This window comes from Dendropsophus ebraccatus, chromosome 5 (genome assembly GCF_027789765.1).
Source record: "Dendropsophus ebraccatus isolate aDenEbr1 chromosome 5, aDenEbr1.pat, whole genome shotgun sequence".
Classification (NCBI taxonomy): Eukaryota; Metazoa; Chordata; class Amphibia; order Anura; family Hylidae; genus Dendropsophus; species Dendropsophus ebraccatus.
This window is the reverse complement of record NC_091458.1, coordinates 79,435,558-79,454,816: the sequence shown is the minus strand read 5'-3', so window position 1 is coordinate 79,454,816 and position 19,259 is coordinate 79,435,558. Positions and strand designations below refer to the sequence as shown.

Genomic DNA, 19,259 nt, shown 5'->3' with positions numbered 1-19,259 from the left:
TACGGTTTATAGGGTCAGTGCAAGTTTTTTTTCACAATGCAGTTTTTTGGGGGTTTTCCTGCATATAGCTTTATTAAAAACAAAAATGTATGTGTAAGTGTGTGCTTAAAGTGGGTGTTAAAAAGAAAGCTACAAAAACTGCATCGTGAAGGACAAAAAATATGTCCCATGATATCCTTGTGTGATAAAATACACACATATCAATAAACACTATTTGAAAAGAAAGCCACAAAAACTGCATTGTGGAGGACAAAAAAGATGTCCCGTTATATCCTTGTGTGCTAAAATACACATATATTAACCCTTTCAAGACAGAGCCCTTTGATGCCCGGATATCCGGGTCAAATTAATGCAATGTTTCTCCCCGCCTTCTAAGAGCCATAACACTTTTATTTTTTCACACTTTTATTTGTTCACCTACAGGGCTGGTTGGTTTGCGCCATAATCTCTAGTCTTTAATAATATCATATTGGTGTAACAGAAATTTTTTTTATCGCTTTTTATAATTTTTTTTACACTTTTTTTATACTGTAAAACATGCAATCATTAGATTGCATGTACTGATCCATGCTATGCCATAGCATAGCATAGATCAGTGTTATCGGCGATCTATGCATAGAGCCTGCCTGAGAGTAGACTCTATGCACAGATCACCCCTGTCCGTCGGTACATGCGATACAGCGGTAAAGTGACAGAAGCTTGTGTGCGGGACCACTCTCACTGCAGCGGTCCCCAACACATCAGTAAGCCCCTGAAGTCAGGAATGTATATATACATTCCTACTGCACGGGGAATGTGCAGTAGAAACGTATATATACATATTACTGACGAGAAGGAGTTAATATACACTATTTGAAAAGAAAGCCACAAAAAATACATTGTGGAGGACAAAAAAGATGTCCTTGTGTGATTAAATACACATATATCAATATATACTATTTGAAAAGAATGCCACAAAAACTGCATCATGCACAACAAAAAAAATGCAGGTTTTTTGTAGTGGTTTTTCAATGCAAAATAAAAACCAAATAAAAAAAATGGAGGAAAACAAGTGAGTGCGAGAAAATAATAAGGCAAATTCACCCATACTTACGCTTTACTAGTGCCGATATGTCATTTTCTGCTGGCTCTTCCAGCTGCAACTTGCTGAGCAATTTCCCGCTCAGCCTGTGAGTAACTGAGGCGGTGTCCTACCCCAGTTATTGATTGGCTTAGCGGGCAATCACTCAGCCGGCTTTGTGACATTGCAGGTAGACTGCAAGGCACGGACCCGGGAGTGGGGGTATGGGGCGCAAGGATAGGTAAGTTTACTTTATTATTTTCCCGCAAACCCCACGACCACCTTCTTGTCATTTTTTTTTAATTTTGTGGGACTTCTCCTTTAACTGTAACTTGTACATTGACTCTTAATGCCGATCACCAGCTTTTTATTTTTTTATTTCTTTTGCAAAATACATTACATTGTACATATCCAGTATTAGACAGGGGTTATTGAAGACCCGGCCTCCAAGAGCTTACAATCTATGAGGAAAGGGTGATACCAAAGGAATGAGGGCCCTGCTTGGAAGACCTAAGAATCTATAAGGATCTGTTATGTCAGAACCTTGGTCCACTGGAGGATCCCCTGTTTCTTTGAAAAGTTCAAGTGTGCATGTCATAACAGGTTTTTTTTAAGTTAATGTGGGATAAAGAAATAGTTATAGCTTTTTTATTGTGCACAGCTTATTTGATATGGCTTCTGTTGCCCCTGTAAGCATATCTATTAACCTCTCAGGTTTTTATCATTTATGTGTACTTCAAGACCTCATCCAAATGCATGGGGGAGAGGTGGTTAATTTACAAGGGGATGCCTGTATTGGGGGGGGGGGGGGGGATTGGGCTAACATTGGGGATGAATGTCTACATTGAGGGGGCTAACTACCTGGGGGGTACATACTGGGGAGAGGGGGTCTACAGGGAAATGCCTACACAGAGGCGCCCTAGGAATACCTGGAAAACAAAGATACAGCGATAAGTGGTATGCTTGTTTTCCTGGCAGCCCTAGGGCAGCATCCAACATTTCTAGATGGTGGGAGTCACCTGCTGATCCCCCTCCCCTGCATGCTTCCGTAGAAATAAACTGCTCAATCCTGCATCAGTTAGTGCCAGCAAATCTCTTTTACTTGCATTGTTTGATTCTATTGTCTGCTCTGAGCACCGCCATCTATTGTACTGACACACTGCCACTGACATTCTCATCAGGCTCTTTTTGGGGGATTTTTTTTTTTAAACATCTTGCAGTTTTTATTGTTACAGTGTGTGGACATGTCAACACACTATAAAATAAAGGTAAAAATACAGCCATGGCCAATTGTAATATGTGCACCACAAAGGTAATATGTGCACACAGTATAGAATAATGTAGATAATTGATTAGAAATGCTCATTATTTACAACCTGCTTTGTAAAATATATGCCCTACAAGCCGTCTCGCACCTACAGTTATATTTATATAGTCCATGAAAACTGGTCAGGAACCGCATAGGCAGCCATTCTAAAGGAGCAGGCCACATGAAGACTATGAATTATGGTAATGTTGGAGACTAGATAAGTTTATCTTTAGTAGTGTGTGTGTATGTGGGGGGGGGGGAGTTGTTTCTTTTTTGAAAAAGATACATTTTCATATATTTCCCACAGGCTTGCATTAACATTTAGTGCAAAGTGCACAATCTTTAAACTGTAAAACAAATGTGATGAGCTGTCATCTTTGTAGTACAGGAAATTGCAGAAAGTAAGCTCATGTCACCAGATATAACATAGTGATGGGAAGTTTGAGATTTTTCTTGTAATCTTGTAAAGTTGGTATTGTACGATATTTTATGGAACTGGCGCCTCCTTGCTTTAATTATACTTTAAAGTTATGTTCCCCTCACAAGATTTTGTGGCCGTTATGATGGTTATTTGCGCTCATAATTACCAATAGATGTCCACCATTTTTACTGTATTTTTAGTAGGAACATAACCTAATTGTGCATTCATTTTAAGGTAACATTTTGGGTTTTCCAAAGAATTTAAAAGTTTTTCTAAGCTTTATGGACACTCTAAGAAACGCAAAAGGAAATGGTGCTATAAAATACTTATGAAGTGTGTCATACCAATGCATGTGATGAAACCTGTTTGAGTTCTCTTGTGCTTCTGCCAACCTTACCCACTACTTTCTGAAGACATCTGGACCACCTGTGTAAACTATTATAGAATGGAAATGCTTTTACCAATTCACTTTGCATCCAATTAAGTCTGTGAATCTTGAATATTGTTGTACTAAGTCAGAGGAAGAACACTGGATCAAGTTGCTTTATGTGGTTTCTAAATTTTGCATACATTTGGGATGTTTTCCAGTGTAAACCAGGGTTAACTGCACATATAATGCAATAATGTAATAAAAGTGACTGTTTTATAGTAAAGAGGGACATATCAAAGACCACAAGACACAATAATAGAATATTTTTTCATCATCACAACCACATTATGATTATATGGGGAAAATGATAATCCTTGGGTCAGAACAGTTTTACAACCAATAGAACTGACTTTAAGCACAATCTGTGGGATGTTAGAAAACATTCCATAGCAATATGATACACTTTGTCACAGATACATTTCTTCAAAATCAGGACTAGCCTTAAAGCGTAACTGCCATATTTTTTTTATTGCAGAAATAAGTAGTATAAGCGATTTTAAGAAACTCTGTAATAGGTTTTATCAGCCAAAAAAGCTTTCTTCTGTACTCAAGAAGCAATCTCCCAGCCTCCCCCCCTGACTTCTTATCTGTGCATTATCAGGCAAACACGTCTTCATTACAGAGAAGCCAGTGAAGACAGGCTCTGCTCTCTCCATTGTAAGCCTATGAAGGGGGGAGGGGCCGAGGTAGATGAGGGAGCAGGAAGAGGTGACATGAAGGTCAGCTGTTTGTAGACTCTCTCGGCACCTAAACCACAGGATTCTGGGGTCAGAAAGGTCAGTGCTTATCTATGAACTTACTGAGAGAAGATTGCAGGGTGTTGTGCTGTGCAGGACTCCTCCGTGCTCAGTCACTCCTGACAGCCCCTCCCCTCTCCATAGCCACATAATGGAGACAGAAATCCTGCTTCTTTTGAAGTGAGGGGGGAGGCTGGGAGATTGCTTTTTCAGTCCAGAAGGAAACTCTTTTGGTTTATAAAACCTATTACAGAGTTTCTTAAAATATCTTGTACTGTTGATATTTAATGTTTTACAAAAAAATGACCCTGGAATGACAGTTACGCTTTAAGCTGTGTTCTCACTGAATAAAAAGGATGTCAGTTTTTCTGCTGTTCTTTTAGCGCTAAATACAGGCCGTCTATTGGTAATGAAGAGCGCAAATAATGTTCATTACTGATAGGTAGCTGTTATTTGGCACCAGAATGACAGCCATACAGAGAAACGGACATCCTTTTTATATAAAACACAGCCTAAAAGTAAAAAGAACCTGCTCTGATATCTCCCTGTAGCCACATACCTCAACTTTCTGGTGCTGGTTCTTTTTTTTTATGGGTCCCTCCATTTTTAAACACTTTAATCCAAAATAAATATGTATATGAGCCTGTTAGGTGCACTGGGGGGGGGGGGGGCGCTCCCCAGCCCCCTAGTGCACCGTTTGGTCTGCCCGCCACCTCCTTCAATCACACCTTCCTAAAACTAGCCTGCTTCTGCATACTTAAGTATGCATAGGTAGGCGTAACCAAACAAGGTGGTGAGCATGGTGCAGAAAAATGCCCCAGTACTCCTAAGGGGCAAATTTACATATTTCTTTTTGATTGGAGTTCTTGAAAATGGTGAGAGCGACAAAGATGAGGTACGTGGCTGCAGGGAAATATCAGCAGGTTTGCTTGCATTACCTTGCTCATAGTTACCATTTAAAGTGTAACTGGGATACATATATTAACATCTGTAGCTGTTATGTATATGAGAATGTTCTTCAAATGTTCTTAATAATTTTGTAGATTGCAGATTTTATAATAATTGAAATTTATGATAGAATTTTCATTTCAATCCTTTTTAGTAACAGTGTGATCCTCTCAGGCATGTTGCAGGTATTCTGTTTTTGCATTCTCTTCTCAAAGAGATCCTGAAATAAGATAAAGCTGGTTTGTAATGCATTGTATGACTGTACTTCATCAAGTCTTTATGATATTTAATCAACAGTGGTTTATGTCCCATCCTATCGTAATCTACCCAAGGGTAATAACAAGCAAATGGTTGTGAAACCTGTGCGCATAGTTTTGCAAAATAAATGACTATAATTAAATGTGTTTGTGACCAAGCATTAAGTTGTAATAAGTAATTGTCATTTCAAACTGCAGTAAAATATTAACGTTTCAAAGTGGAGTTAATGCTGAAATTTGCTTGTCCTGCACAATTATATTTATTTACGTCCAGTGTCAGTCTTCCACCTTCTTTAGCCAACTGCAGTTTAGGTAACCGATAAAATTTATTGACTTGACTCACATTCATTAACTTCTATGTATTTATTTTTGTAAATATAATTTATTTTTGGAAATATTATAAGTACAGTGATTATGTCCTGGATGTAGTGGGTACTATTTATGTTGCATGTTTTGATCTGGATGTCGTCCCAGGGACTTACTGTAAATGTTACCTGTGTACCTAATGTACAGTATTTTTCTATGTAGATACAGAGCATTTCCGTTTTTATTGGAAGAAACTGACCACAACTGATGTCGCAACTGATGCCAAAAAGGAATCAGTTGTCATCGGATGGTCTACTTTAGGAGTATACCTCACAGGGGGGCTATCTACTATAGGGTCAGCTACTACAGAAGGCAGCATTAGTGCAGGTGAACTACTAAAGGGGGGCTGGGGGGCAACTCACTTCGGAGGCCTCAATTGGGGGCAGCAGGACATGTGGACATCTCCTATAGAGTGTTGCCCCTCCTGCCACGGTCCCCTCTGCTGCAGGGCTGGGGTCACAAGGGTTAATGGGGGGGCTGGGGATAACTTTCCTTGGAGTGCCGGAGTCAAAAGCCGGACAGTGCAAAAATGCATGCGTTGGTACCGACAGGGCCTTCAGCACTCTATAGACTGCAATGGATGCAGATGCTGCATCACCGGGCCGGCAGGGCGTCAGGACGCTGCAGGATAAGAGGTTCGGCGATGCAATGGCAGTATTTGCATGCTGCATGCTTTGAACGGTCCCATTGACAAAAATGGGATTAGTTCAGAGATGCATTTCCCTCTGGCACTTTTCTCCTGCATCGGAGGGAAACGCAGCCGCACCCGGCCTTATATAGTTCTATGTATATGAGATATATAGGAGGTATATGATGTTATAGGCTACCAACTGGAGGGTCCAAAGCACTTTTCCTGAATAGGAAATTGAGTTTAACTATATTAATGCCTATTTAGGGTGCGTTCACATGTACAGGATCTGCCGTAGATCTGCAGCAGATTTGATGGTGTGTTCAGTCATTTAGATCAAATCTGCTGCGGATCTCTTGCATAAAATCTGCCGGGATACGGTGTGTGTGTGAAGCTACCCTTAGAGGAGAAATTTTAAGGTTATGGACAGTTCTTTTTATTCTTGCTTTGAACTTTGTACTATGGTGCAGAAAACTATTTCTCCCTTAGTCCTTATTTTAAAAATTGTTTGCTTCTTTTTGCTGGTACAGCCTCTGCAGCTTGCTGTGTGAACTCTGTAGGACATTTTTAATGAAGACTGTTAAGAAGGTTGCTTCATTTTGCATTTAGGAAACAAATTTAATAAATAAATAAATAAATAAATAAATAAATAAATGAAGGTATAGGTCTTCATAGCCTCTTATCACTTTATATCGATCTTGACTTTGGTGTGTTACAGCAAAGTGAAAATGTAAAAACACACCACAGTCCTTCTCCTAAGATAACTTGCTGTCTGTAAAGCTATTATTTCCATTGTTATCTTGCATACACAGTAGAGTAAATTTGGTAGTTTGCTATCTCCAGTTGGCCATACACTTTGGGTTGTTTACATGCATATTTGGGTCACTTAAGAGTACATGTCATTTGCTGAGAATAAGGCTTTGAGCATATTTGGGAACAACCTCAACCTCGTTCACCATAACACACAGAACCATAGTCGTTAGTTACGTTTATTACTATGATTGTGACTAAGATCATTTACTCCTTCTGATCCTAGGAGAAAAAAGGGACAACGTGTCAAATACATGAAAGATTAGTGAATATTTAGTGAACATTTATCAAATGATTAGAGAACGATTAACAATGATTTTAGGGTCAGCTTAAAAGATTTGATCAACGACACACAGTTTTTTGATCATTGCCTGCGTACAAACGGAACAATTATCTGTAAATTGGAACATATTATTTTTCTCCCGATAATCGCCCTATTATACTGAGTTATTATCGGACAGAAAATCTTTTGTTTGAATTAACTCACTTTTGTGTGTATGCAACATCTAATCCAAACTACCCTTTATTGCAGATTTGTTTAAACTATACTGCTTTGCTATTCATGTTGTGGATAGTCCCAATTTCTGTAGTAGAAGAACTGTATAATAAAAAAGTCAAAAGAAGAACTTTCCACAGGAAAATTTGGCTTTTGTACCAGAGCACATAGGACACCTGTCGAGCCTACTTCTAATGCATTCAGCATACTGTAGTAGAGGAATAATGTGGTCTCCAGCACCTTTTATTTCTCCATAATTAATTTGCTGTACCCTGAAAGGTTACAACACCACAAATGAAACGCTGAACTTTTTACGTTTTTACCTATGGTCAAGTTAAGATTTTAAGTAAAAACTTTAAAAGTGTGAAAAGCAACAGCATTCCCTTTGTTCTTTTTCTTATTTTTTTTTTTTTTTTTTTTTTTTAGTTTACTGTATAGTTAGTAAAAAAGTAGTAAATTTTCATAGATTTATCTGGAATTTGGGACCAAGTTTTTTTCCCTCTATTGTCCTGTTTTTTATTTGCAACCATGTGGATGAGGCCATAGTAACAAGAAAAAAAAAAACTGAGTAAATGAATTGTTACAGGTCATTAAAACACTCCATTCTCACCCTTTTCTCCCCCATCATTGTAGGCAGTAAATGATCAGTTTTATATAGATTCAGTTTTGAAGCTTTTGCCTAATAAGCACATCCCATCACTTACTGCTACACCTCTTTTATAGATTATTATTTCATTAACACGATTTATAAGATCGGTCTCCTTTGGTCTACTGAATGCACCTAAACTGAGCTGATATATCGTAAACTGTATTAGTGTGCTTTTAAAAAAGATGCAAGGCTAGAGGATATGGATTTTAAGAGTATAATTCCATTTAAATATTTATCTCAGTCCATCAAAGTAATTTTAATTGAGATTGTTACAACCACTTATAACAGCAGTTTGATCATTGTTCTTAGGGCTTCATTCCAGTTAATAAACATAAAATTTTTGACTAATATTCTGAGTCATCCAGTAGTTGACATACATTGTTTAATGAGCCATTCTGCCAAGAATTACTATCTCTTTTTAATTATATTTTCTAAGACTTTTTTGGTAACTGCAATGAGCAATTTGCATGCTTTTTACTATAGTCACAGAGTGCTACACGGGCTTATATTGCGCAGATCACTGAATCGCGCTGTTTTACATTCTAAACAAACCATCTTCAGCTTTAAATCATGTATTAGCTTACAACTAATATTCCAACTTTCTTTCAGTGAATGTTTGCAGCATACTTACAGATGCTAGAATAATCTCTAATGTTTTTGCTCAATCTGCTCTGGAGATGGATGAAATAAATAGTTTAAACTAATTAATGTAACACCAGCTGTTACAAGTACTTGGCAGACGTCTGTGAGTTTTGATGGGCAGAGAGCGGCTGTTATACTTGACTTTATTTTAGTACAATGTTGATCACAGCTGAAATGAAATATGTGCCAAAGGAAAATGCCAATACTACTTTCTCCGTTAATCTAAATAATGAAACATATTTATGTTAAAGAAATATGTTTTTGTTGATATCGCATATTTCACTGTAAATACATAGTTACGAGGCGGACTGCCGTGTCTGTAAACAGCATTCCACTCTAGATTCAGCTCCCAGCATTGCTTCAGCAAATACATATATTTTTTTAAATCTGGAACGTACAAATATATCTCCAGGTTGCAGCATTTAAGGAAATAAATATTGGAGCTAATAACAAGAAATGTTTTGGCAGCATACGACTAATGTAATTGTGTACATTGCTATCCCATGACTTTGTGCAATGAGCTGTTGGGAACAGATGGAAAGGCTGCTCTACAAACCTTTGATGGATAGAATGTGATGTCATCAAAAAGATGACAAGGATCATAATGGATGTGACCTCTATGACTGAATGGCAAACTTGTAAGGAATCTAAATGGTGAACCTTATGACACAAGCTAAATGGAAAAATGTGCGCATTGCTTTTCTTTATTGTTCTTTTAGCCCTTGTTTTCTTTACCGATTCATTTCCTTTATAAGGAAGTTCAAATCATTGTTTGTAAAAGCTAATAGACTTGTCTACAATTTTGCAGTATTACCCAGTGTGAAAGTGATATTATAGGCTGGTGACAAATAAATATGTAACTACAACAGTATCAGAAATCATTATCATTATAAATGGTGCCAATAAAGAACCCTTTGTAGTTAATATGTTGTATGAGGTCTTGCCTGAAAATTGTCTTTTATTAGTCGTCATATTGGGCATGTTTATGGAGGGCATTATGGAAAAAACTCAATTAATCTTTACCAATTTACCAGTAACACTATTGTGTTCCCATAAAATAGGCTTAGTAGCTAAAGTGTTTTGTAGCTGTCCTTCCCTTTTTTACTAGAAGTTAGAGCTTAAAGCAGGGGCTCTATGGTGACATAGCATTGTGATAAAGTGCGGGATTAGCATAACTGAATTACCATACTGAAACAATTACTCACTTTCTATTGAGCCTAAAATGTGTGATTTTTCTTTTTCTGTTTTGTACCTAGCCAAATAGGTCTCATTTAACAAACTATTCATAAATTTGTTAATAGAATATTCTCCGAATAGTCTCAAAAAATTGCATAAGCATATTTACCTGGTACTGACAAGAAGTGAGCCTCCACCAGTTTGAGGGACTTTTTAAAAAGTCGCAAATAATAGATTTGGTGCAAATCCTAGATTATCCTGCATTATCCAAATTCTGCATCTAAAAAATATTCACCCTTCAAATACTGGTTCATAAATAGAACTTAGTCCAAAAATGGGTGAAAAATGCAATCAATAAATGTCCCCCAATAATGTTGTTTCTTTGCATTCACCTCAAATTCACAAAACCTGCAGCCCAAGTCACAGTGATGCAGACATTTAAGTAGATAACACTATCTGTTTGCACCTAAAATAAATCTATCTCACATATCTCTAGGATATACAGTCACTTTATCAGTGGGGGTTCAATCTATGAGAACCCCAATAATTGTGAGAATGAAGAGGACATAGCACAGATATAGCTCTGCATTTTCATATCTGTTTTCCTCTGCACAACAGCCCATGGTCACATGACTTTGCAGAGAACTGTAGTGTGCCCCACTTTAGTAAATGGGCCTGACTTCAGTTTTCTGCATGGCCAAGAATGCTGCTGTGCTGTCCACAATTTTATACATTGCATAGTGTCATGTTTCCAGTTTCTTGCATTTTCTTGCATGCAGTACATGTTAGATCCAGTGATGCCATTGCAATGTGTAGTATGGCTGGTATGCCACATGTGAGGACCTTCTTGATTGGTGATATTATTAGTTGCAAAAAAAAAAAAAAAAAGGTTAGGATCGTTTGGGCTACTATCGATCTTCTGCTATATATGACTGAATCACACAGCTATGTGCTTCACTCCCTGACTGGCTGTCGATCAGATTTATGGCATGATACAGGATCTGTAGGTATATAATGAAGCCAATCTATTGCAGTGAGTTGGATCAGATGGCAAGCTAAGGAGTGCAGCACACAGCCTGAAGCTTCACCTTCCTATTACTATCACTCAATCAATCCTAGTACTAAGCACCAACTGGTCCTAACTTTTGACATGTCTATGTGATAGTCACATTTTAATGTGTCGGAATCACTTAGATATGAAGGCATGGTGCAATTATTGGAAGCAAAAAAGCAACATTTGCTCTGTGTGCTGATTTGTAAGCATAAACTAAATACTTAGCTGTTCTTCTCTGTTACCACTTGTTTAAGAAATGAGCATAATACATAAATAATACAGAAACATGAAACACTGAAGAAGATCAATTGTTTTGATTTAATAGGATGCTTTCATGCAATGACCAGAACAAAATAAATAATCTGGGAGGATTCTAAAAAGGAAAGAGACTAATCAGTCATTTACAAGAGACAGTTTTATATTACATTAAACATCTGTCGCATAATTGTAACCTGCAGTTATGCGTTCACCTTAGATGTTCTGATCTTGTTTGTTATGCTCGGAAGATTTAAGAAGATATTTGGAATTGATATCTGAACACAACATTTGTGTCACAACGAATTGTATATAGCTCCGCATTCTCATCCTAGAAATTGCATTCAAATAGCTTAATGTAAAGAAAAAGCAAACCAATGTATTTGAAAGGCATCTTATCTCCACTGAGACCTGTCCTTTTATCAATGAAAAAAATGTGAAGATCCAGACTTGTTCTATATTAATGCTGATGGAGAAATGAATGTTTGCTTAATGGTCATCTAGATATTTTCTGCTCTATATTCCTATACAGTCTTCCCTCTATCTTGAACAACTTCAGTATACCAAGTTGTACATAGCTCTACTTTAAAAGTAAAGTTATTTGATGGATACTGAGTTAATGAATAAAAAGAGGACAGGGCTCCAATTAAAGCTTAAAGAACAATAAAATATTCAGACGTCTATAATACTATGGAAAAGGGGAAAAGTGGAAGCTGGAAGTTGTGTTAAAATAAGTTGTAACCCTACACCTTCTTTGGATATTACAAACATCTGGAAAATCAAATCGGCACCAGCTAGTCAAAGTGTAAAATGATGTACAGCACAAACTTCAAATCCAATCTGTAGTCCATATTTGTCGGTCCATGTTATACCTCTATGACTATGACTTTTGGACAACAACACTGTAATACAAAATGCATTGCAGAATGCTACAGTATGTTAAAATCTCTATGTGGCACTGTGTGCACTTTGACGCTGCTACTACAAAGTATACACATAATGGAACAAGATTGGTGATATTCATAGTCTAAGGCTACCCTCACACACAGCAATTTTTTAAATTGCAACAGCAGTTTTTGAGCCAAAACTTAAGGGCCTTTTTAAGGACCTATTCGCCTATTTGACCTCGGCATTCCGAGAAATTAGTGAGCTGCATCAAATATTGTATAAACAAAAAATTTTTGATTGCATCTTTCGAGCTGACTTCAAAATCATTGTTAACCATACTCAAGTCTTTCAGTGTAAACTTTCATTGTTCACAGTACATATTTAGGATTGTAGCTCCGATAGTAGTTGTGACTTTTCATATATCTTTTTGTCTAAACGCCTATAGCTTAGAACAAAACTCATTGTTTGACGTTCTGTAAATGAGCACTTAAGAAATTTATCGGTAAAAGTAAAAGGACCCTTAGATTGGATTAAAAAAGAACTAGACATATAAAGGTAGACCTTTTGGTAGGATCCACTTCTGGCATTCACTCCTTAAAATTGCAGTGGCAGTTATCCCCCAAAAGTTGCTGTGAGTGACATTAGCCGTATACTAAGATCAATCATCCAACTGGGTAATAAAGAGCACATTCAGATATGAAGTACATTGGATATCTAGCTCAATATTATGTACTCTACACTCAATATTGCACATTTTCCAAACCTTTGCTTTGTTCACTAGAAAATAAAAGAAATGGCATACACCAGAAAACCTTTTGCCCTGCCCTTAGCCATTTTCAAAAAAGCAGCTTTATGTTATTCCTTCAATACAATTGCTATTTGATATGTAAATAATCTCCAGTATACATACCAGTCTAAGGGAAACTCAGAATGACAGCTTAAACTATACTGTAGGAATTTCCCACTTGAGCAACGTATTTTATTTTACTTAGCACTTTACTCTCATTGCACAGTTACTTTTATACTGCATTTTATCAGCCCCAGTGGCACATTTGTCGAGGTTTACCACCCATTTTCCAGCTTTTCAGAACCGGACATAAGTTTTATTAAGCTTGGCAATTCAGTGTGGTATTTTACTCTGTTGGTGCATGTGATACAATCTGATTTCTTGTTGCCATGAGATTATACTGTACACAATGCTACAGAAATATTTTTTTCTAAAAATATGCAATAGATTTGTAGTTTGGACTTTTCTTAACAAAGAGAGCCACAACACCAATGATTCCTATTGTGGGAATAGCGAAGCTTGAATTATGGTTTATCCATTTGATTGGATCTACTGCATATTAATTAATTCTTGTTATGATAACATAAAATGAAAAAAAAAAAAAAAAAAAAAAAAAAAACTGTTTTCTACTCTTTTAGGATATGAAAATGTTAATGTATATGTGTGTCTAGGTGTATAAATCGCAACCTGTTGAGGGATTTTCTAGCATGTTGAACTGTGAAATTGAAGTCATTAAAGGGGGTATCCAGTGCTACAAAAACATGGCCATTTTCTTCCAGAGACAGCCCCACTCTTTTCTCCAGTTTGGGTGCAGGTTTTCCTGCTCAGTTCTATTAAAGTGAATGGAGCTTAATTGCAAACCACACCTGACGTGGAGACAAGAGTTGTGTTGTCTCTGAAAGAAAGTGGCCATGTTTTTGTAGCACTGGTTAACCCCTTTAACCCCCTTCTACCCCTGTGCCATCCATGGCAGGTGCCAGCTGTTAGTTACAGCCTGGCACCCACCACAACTGTTGGGACAGGAACTGCTCTCTGATCCCAACAGTTAACCCTATAGATGCTGCGGTCAGTGTGACCAAAGCACCCTAGCAAAATTATTGGCCTGAAGTCTGATCAGTTATGTCTGTCAGTGTTACACTTACAGGCATAATATATAGCAGTACTGATCAGTACTGCAGTGTATTATACTTTCCATCAGCTAAACAGGAATAGTTATAGTGGAACAGTATATAAAAAAAGGGAAAGTAAAAAAAAGAAAGTAAAAGTAAAACACCCACACCCACCCCTATGTCCTACATTGATATTGATTAATTTATTGAACAAAAAAAGTACACAGATTTAATATTTCCACATCCATAATGATGCTGGTAGTAACAAAATGACATTATTTAACCCACAAAGTGAACGCAGAAAAAAATTTAAGCTAGAAAAATGCTAATGTTGCTGTTTTTTTCATAAAATATGTTTTTCACAAGAAAATCATAAGGGTGGTGGCCAAAATATATCATTAACCTGAGGCACAATGTGCCATGAAAAAAATTGCTTGGATACATTAAATCATCCCAGAGCTATAACTGCATAAAGTAAGACAGGTCAGATTTAAAAAATAGGCCCTGGTCATTAAAGGAGTACTTCTGACTAGTGATGAGTGAACATCCCGATGTTCAGTTTGGATCCCGAACACAAACATAAAAAAAATGATTGTGAGCGTTTCATGTTCACCGAACATTCACAAACAAATAAAAAGCATACAGTAGAAGCGAATGTTTCAGTCTATGCACATGCGTACAGATTATCAGAAGTAAAGCATAAATTACGCAGTTGTGTACGTTTTGGTTTACACGCATGCGTACATATTATCAGGTGCAAAGTTTAAATTACGCTTAAATTGCGTACATTTATGAACATGTTCGATCATTACTACTTCTGACTAGTGTCAGAAAGTTATGTGGATTTCTAATTTCCTTTTATTTAAAAATCGTAGGTCTTCCAGTACTTATCAACTGCTGTATTTCCTAAAGGAAGTGCTGTATTCTTTCCAGTCTGATATGGTACCCTCTGCTGCCACCTCTATCCATGACAGGAACTGTCTAACGCAGTAGCAGATTCCCATAGAAAATCTTGCTTGCTTTGAACAGAGGTGTCAACAGTCAACAGAGAGCACTGGGTCAGACTAAAAAGAATACAACACTTCCTATAGGGCATAAAGCAGCTGAGGTCCTAATGTGCTTGTGGACTATCCTTTTATTGCTTTCCAGAGTGTATAGAAAATTGTACCTCATGCATTAGATGCAGCGGTCTTTTATTTAACATGTCACTTTTACTGCTAGAGCTGGTACATGGCACACAGGAGAGGTACAAGTCCTGCTCTCTTATGATTAGTTTTTATTGGAGGCTAAACTAGTGCTTTAGGATTAGCCTTTTCATTGGAAGAGTTAAATATTAAAATATTGATAGATTATGGACTAAACATGGATATTAGTCATTAAGATATTAATCTGCATTTTCCATGAGTACATTATATTCTGTTAGAGAAAATGAATAGATTACATTCTATATCCAACAAAATATTATATTTGCTTATTCTTTCCAGTATATTAAAGTCTGAATATTAGTGGATGACAATGTTTTTTCCCTCCCTTAAATATGTTCCTCTATTTGTCAAGCTCTGCACAGTACAACACAAAGTGAAAGTAGATAATTGGGAGGTAGTCATAAAGTCAGTTTGAATATATTATCACAAGTATATGTGAGATAATATTTGTTTTAGAAAGATTCTCTTGCATTGTAAACTCAGTCTCATTAGAGACCGCATTTAAAAGGCTTATAAAGTTACTCATTAATGTTATCTTGTTGTATCTCCACAGCTTTTTCATTAAAGAAAATTCAGCAGAAAGCATTTTCTCTTGATAGCAAGAACCAATTTGCAATAAATGTTCTGGAAACCACTAGGGAAACCATTACTGAGGTCTAATAAAAACAGACAAGCGTAACTTGTTCTATATTTTTGTTTCAATCACATACAGATGAGACCCCGCTCTCAACACCAACTGCGAGAGACAGCTTTGACAAACTCTCTCTGTCTGGACATGGGCAACCGCTACCTCCTGGTTTTCCTTCTCCCTTTCTTTTCCCCGATGGGCTCTCTTCCATAGAGACCCTCCTGACTAATATCCAGGTAGGCCGATCATCTGTTGTCTCACAATATGACACAAATAATAAACAATATTAGAAAATATAAATGTTATCCTACTGGTAAGTAGTCATGTAATACCCAACTTCACTTTGTCTATTTGGGCCATATTTTCCTACTGATTAATCTGACTTGACACATGACACGATCTTAGTAGGGAATTTCAGGAAGATATAGAGGGGTCACCATCATGGGACTTTTTTACACTCCTGGTGTATATTCATATCATTATGCACTCAGTAATTTAACTGCTCAACACATCAGTCCCTACAAACATTTAAAAGGGTTGTCCAACCATTAGAAGTGACCCCCACAATCTCAAGAATGGGGACCTGAGTTTCCTGTCAGAATGGCGGTGTGCTCACATGACCTCTACCCTATTGATTCTCTGTGACAGCTGTTGGAGATGCCAAATGCTGTACTTCTACAATCTACAATAGAGAATGAATGGAGTGACAGTGTGGACAGATGATTGCAGCTCTGCTCTGTTTGGACAGGAGGCTTGGGTCAATTCATGGGGTCCCAGAGGTCGACCTCCCTACAGTTAAAACGTTTTCCCTTATCATGTGGTAGGGGATAACTTCTAACAGTGGGCATGTCTCTTTTGACTGGTCTGCAGCTACATGGCGCCATATACAGCAAGCTGCGATGCACTGTGAGTCCTGGCAATTATCCATCATATCCACTAACAACACTGCTGCAGTTTGGGCAACACAGCTCTTCTGCAGAATCACATCAGTCATCTGTACATCACAGTTTGGCCCTTGTCAATGTTGCTGAAGTCCTGATGCTTTAATATTTTTGCTTCTGCCAACAATCTACTTTAAGGTGTGACTGTTGACTCACTGCTTATTACAGTATATCCCACCCCTTGACAGGTGCTGTGTGAGATAATTCACTTTACCTGTCAGCGGTTCTAATGTTACGGCTGATTGGTGCATATATATATAATCATCTTAGCCACCTGCCTGTGTATGCAAACTCAATATAGCCAATATTTGTGCAACATTATATACATAAAACTCTGATAAAATAAAATTCCTAAAAGTCTCTATAGATAAAATGCCAGAAAATCATCACTTCAGACACAAAACTATATTTTGTTGATTTCACATTAAATTCTATTCATTCATGTAGTTTCTTCAGCTTCTGATAATACAACCAATCAACACATTAAGTGGTGCCAACATTGGCATCTTGCTAAATAATCTCTAGACATTGCATAGAGAGTACATCTTTCAAAGATAAGTCAACAAGATCAATCAGAGCAGAAAATTAGAATTTAGTATCTCTGAATTAAAATAAAGCTAAACTAAATTTTTAATTGGGGTGATCTAAAGGGGCACTTCATGTAATGATCTCTTTCATTTGTTGCTAATTGTTTGTTGCTGATGAAGTACAGTAAAACAAAGAGCACTGCTAAATAATGCAAGTAGTTTCATATTCCTGTAGTGTTATAGGAAAAAGGCAGCATCTCGGCACAGTTTTATTGTACATTTTTCTATATTCTGTCTCTGTGCTGAATGATTGGTATATCATTATACTGTGTGATATTGTGACACAGATTTCCATCTGGTACTGTAGCACCTCCATTGATTCATTGATTAAATCTAAAGAATATTTTTAGATCTTTTAGGAATGTTGCTGGAAAAAGAGCTGTTACTGTCATTTACACATAGATATAAAAATGTTTCAGAGGGTTCTTGGAGCTAAACATATGTAGTCCTTTGTGATCCTTACCTAGCAATGCCATAAATAGCTAAAACGTGAAGGCCCCACGTCTTCTGTGATCTCCATCTACAGAGAGAATAAAAGGTGAATTACACGGCACAATGTGAGGGGGAAGCGAGCACTGAGCTGTCAGGTCAGCACTTCCTTCCTCCTCGTTTCTACCTCACTGTGTTGTGGGAAGGAGCTGCTTAGACGATTCTTAGATACTTTGGATGGCCCATTGAAAAGAGTCTACTGCCACTGCTCCCATTGCACAGAGCGCAGGGAAGCAGACTGTCACTGTCAGTTGAAAGACAACGATCAGCTGACATTGTGCATGTTAACTGATCTTTGTCTTTTAACATGACCTATTACACCAATGATTATCTGGTAATCGGTCAAGTACGGACAATAATTGTTTGGTGTTATAAGGCCCTAAGAGAAGGCCACAGACATAAGTCACAGTGTATTCAATCCTGGAGGCGTCAACCATTGACCACATCTGGGAATATGAGGGTCAAGAACAACATTGCTGAGACATAGGTTCCCCAAAGTATATAAAACATAAACACTGGCTGAGAAAAATCTTAAAGGGAATCTGTCAGCTAGAATTTAGGTTCCAAACTGCTGACACTGTTAGAGAGCTATTAGGTCAAGGACCTATTATTTCCAGAGCATAGAAAATGCTTTTGTTCTATAGTACAAAAAGCCAAAGAGGCTTTCCAGAGCTTCTGAAGTTCAGCAAGCTCTAACACCTTCTTAATAACCCTTCTTTACCTGCTTGGGACTCCAGATGTCAGTCAAGCAGGGAGGGCATTCCAGTTTGCAGCTTTTCAGAAGGTCTCTAATAGTGTAAGCAGTTTGTAAGCTAATTACCGCTGATACATTCCCTTTAGGCTATGTTCACATGACGGTTACCAGTGTCCGTTGCCATTCAACGAATGCTGTTAAACTGCTGGCCGTCGGGCTGCATTTAGGTCGTTCCTGCGGCTGATACCTCTGTATCGGCTGCAGGAACATTCTTTTTTGTAACATTGACTTGCAGGCACCGTGAGGTTTGCTCGCAAATCAATTAACCATTCACTTCAATGTAATGTGCGGCTGCCGGCCAACTTTACATTGTGTGACCAGCTATTATTTGTGGACGTTGTTCACTGAACTGCATCCGGAAATAAAAGGCAGGTACATTATTTTAATGCCGGTTGTGTGAACACAACGGACGGCATTGCATTGACTTGCAATGCCGCCCCTGCAATAAAGAATGGATGCTGTTTCCATTGCAATCAGCATCCGTTCTTTACCTAAAAAGAATTATGTGTAAACATAGCCTTAAGGTGTTCTTTTAACATTGTGATTAAGTGTCATTCCTTTCTTCCGGAAACAACACCATACCTGTCCTAGGGTTGTGTGTGGCATTACCGTTAAAGGGGGTACTCCAGTGGG

General features: G+C 37.6%; 1 protein-coding gene across 8 annotated transcripts in view; it reads left to right on the top strand.

Moving 5' to 3' along the window:
- Positions 1-19,259, top strand: part of DACH1 (dachshund family transcription factor 1) — a 265,889-nt gene that overhangs the window by 232,637 nt on the left and 13,993 nt on the right. For all 8 annotated transcript variants that reach the window (XM_069970606.1, XM_069970605.1, XM_069970604.1 and 5 more), the window contains one exon: positions 15,940-16,091. In XM_069970606.1, coding sequence (XP_069826707.1) covers positions 15,940-16,091 — 152 coding nt within the window. The remainder of the gene's footprint in view (positions 1-15,939; positions 16,092-19,259) is intronic.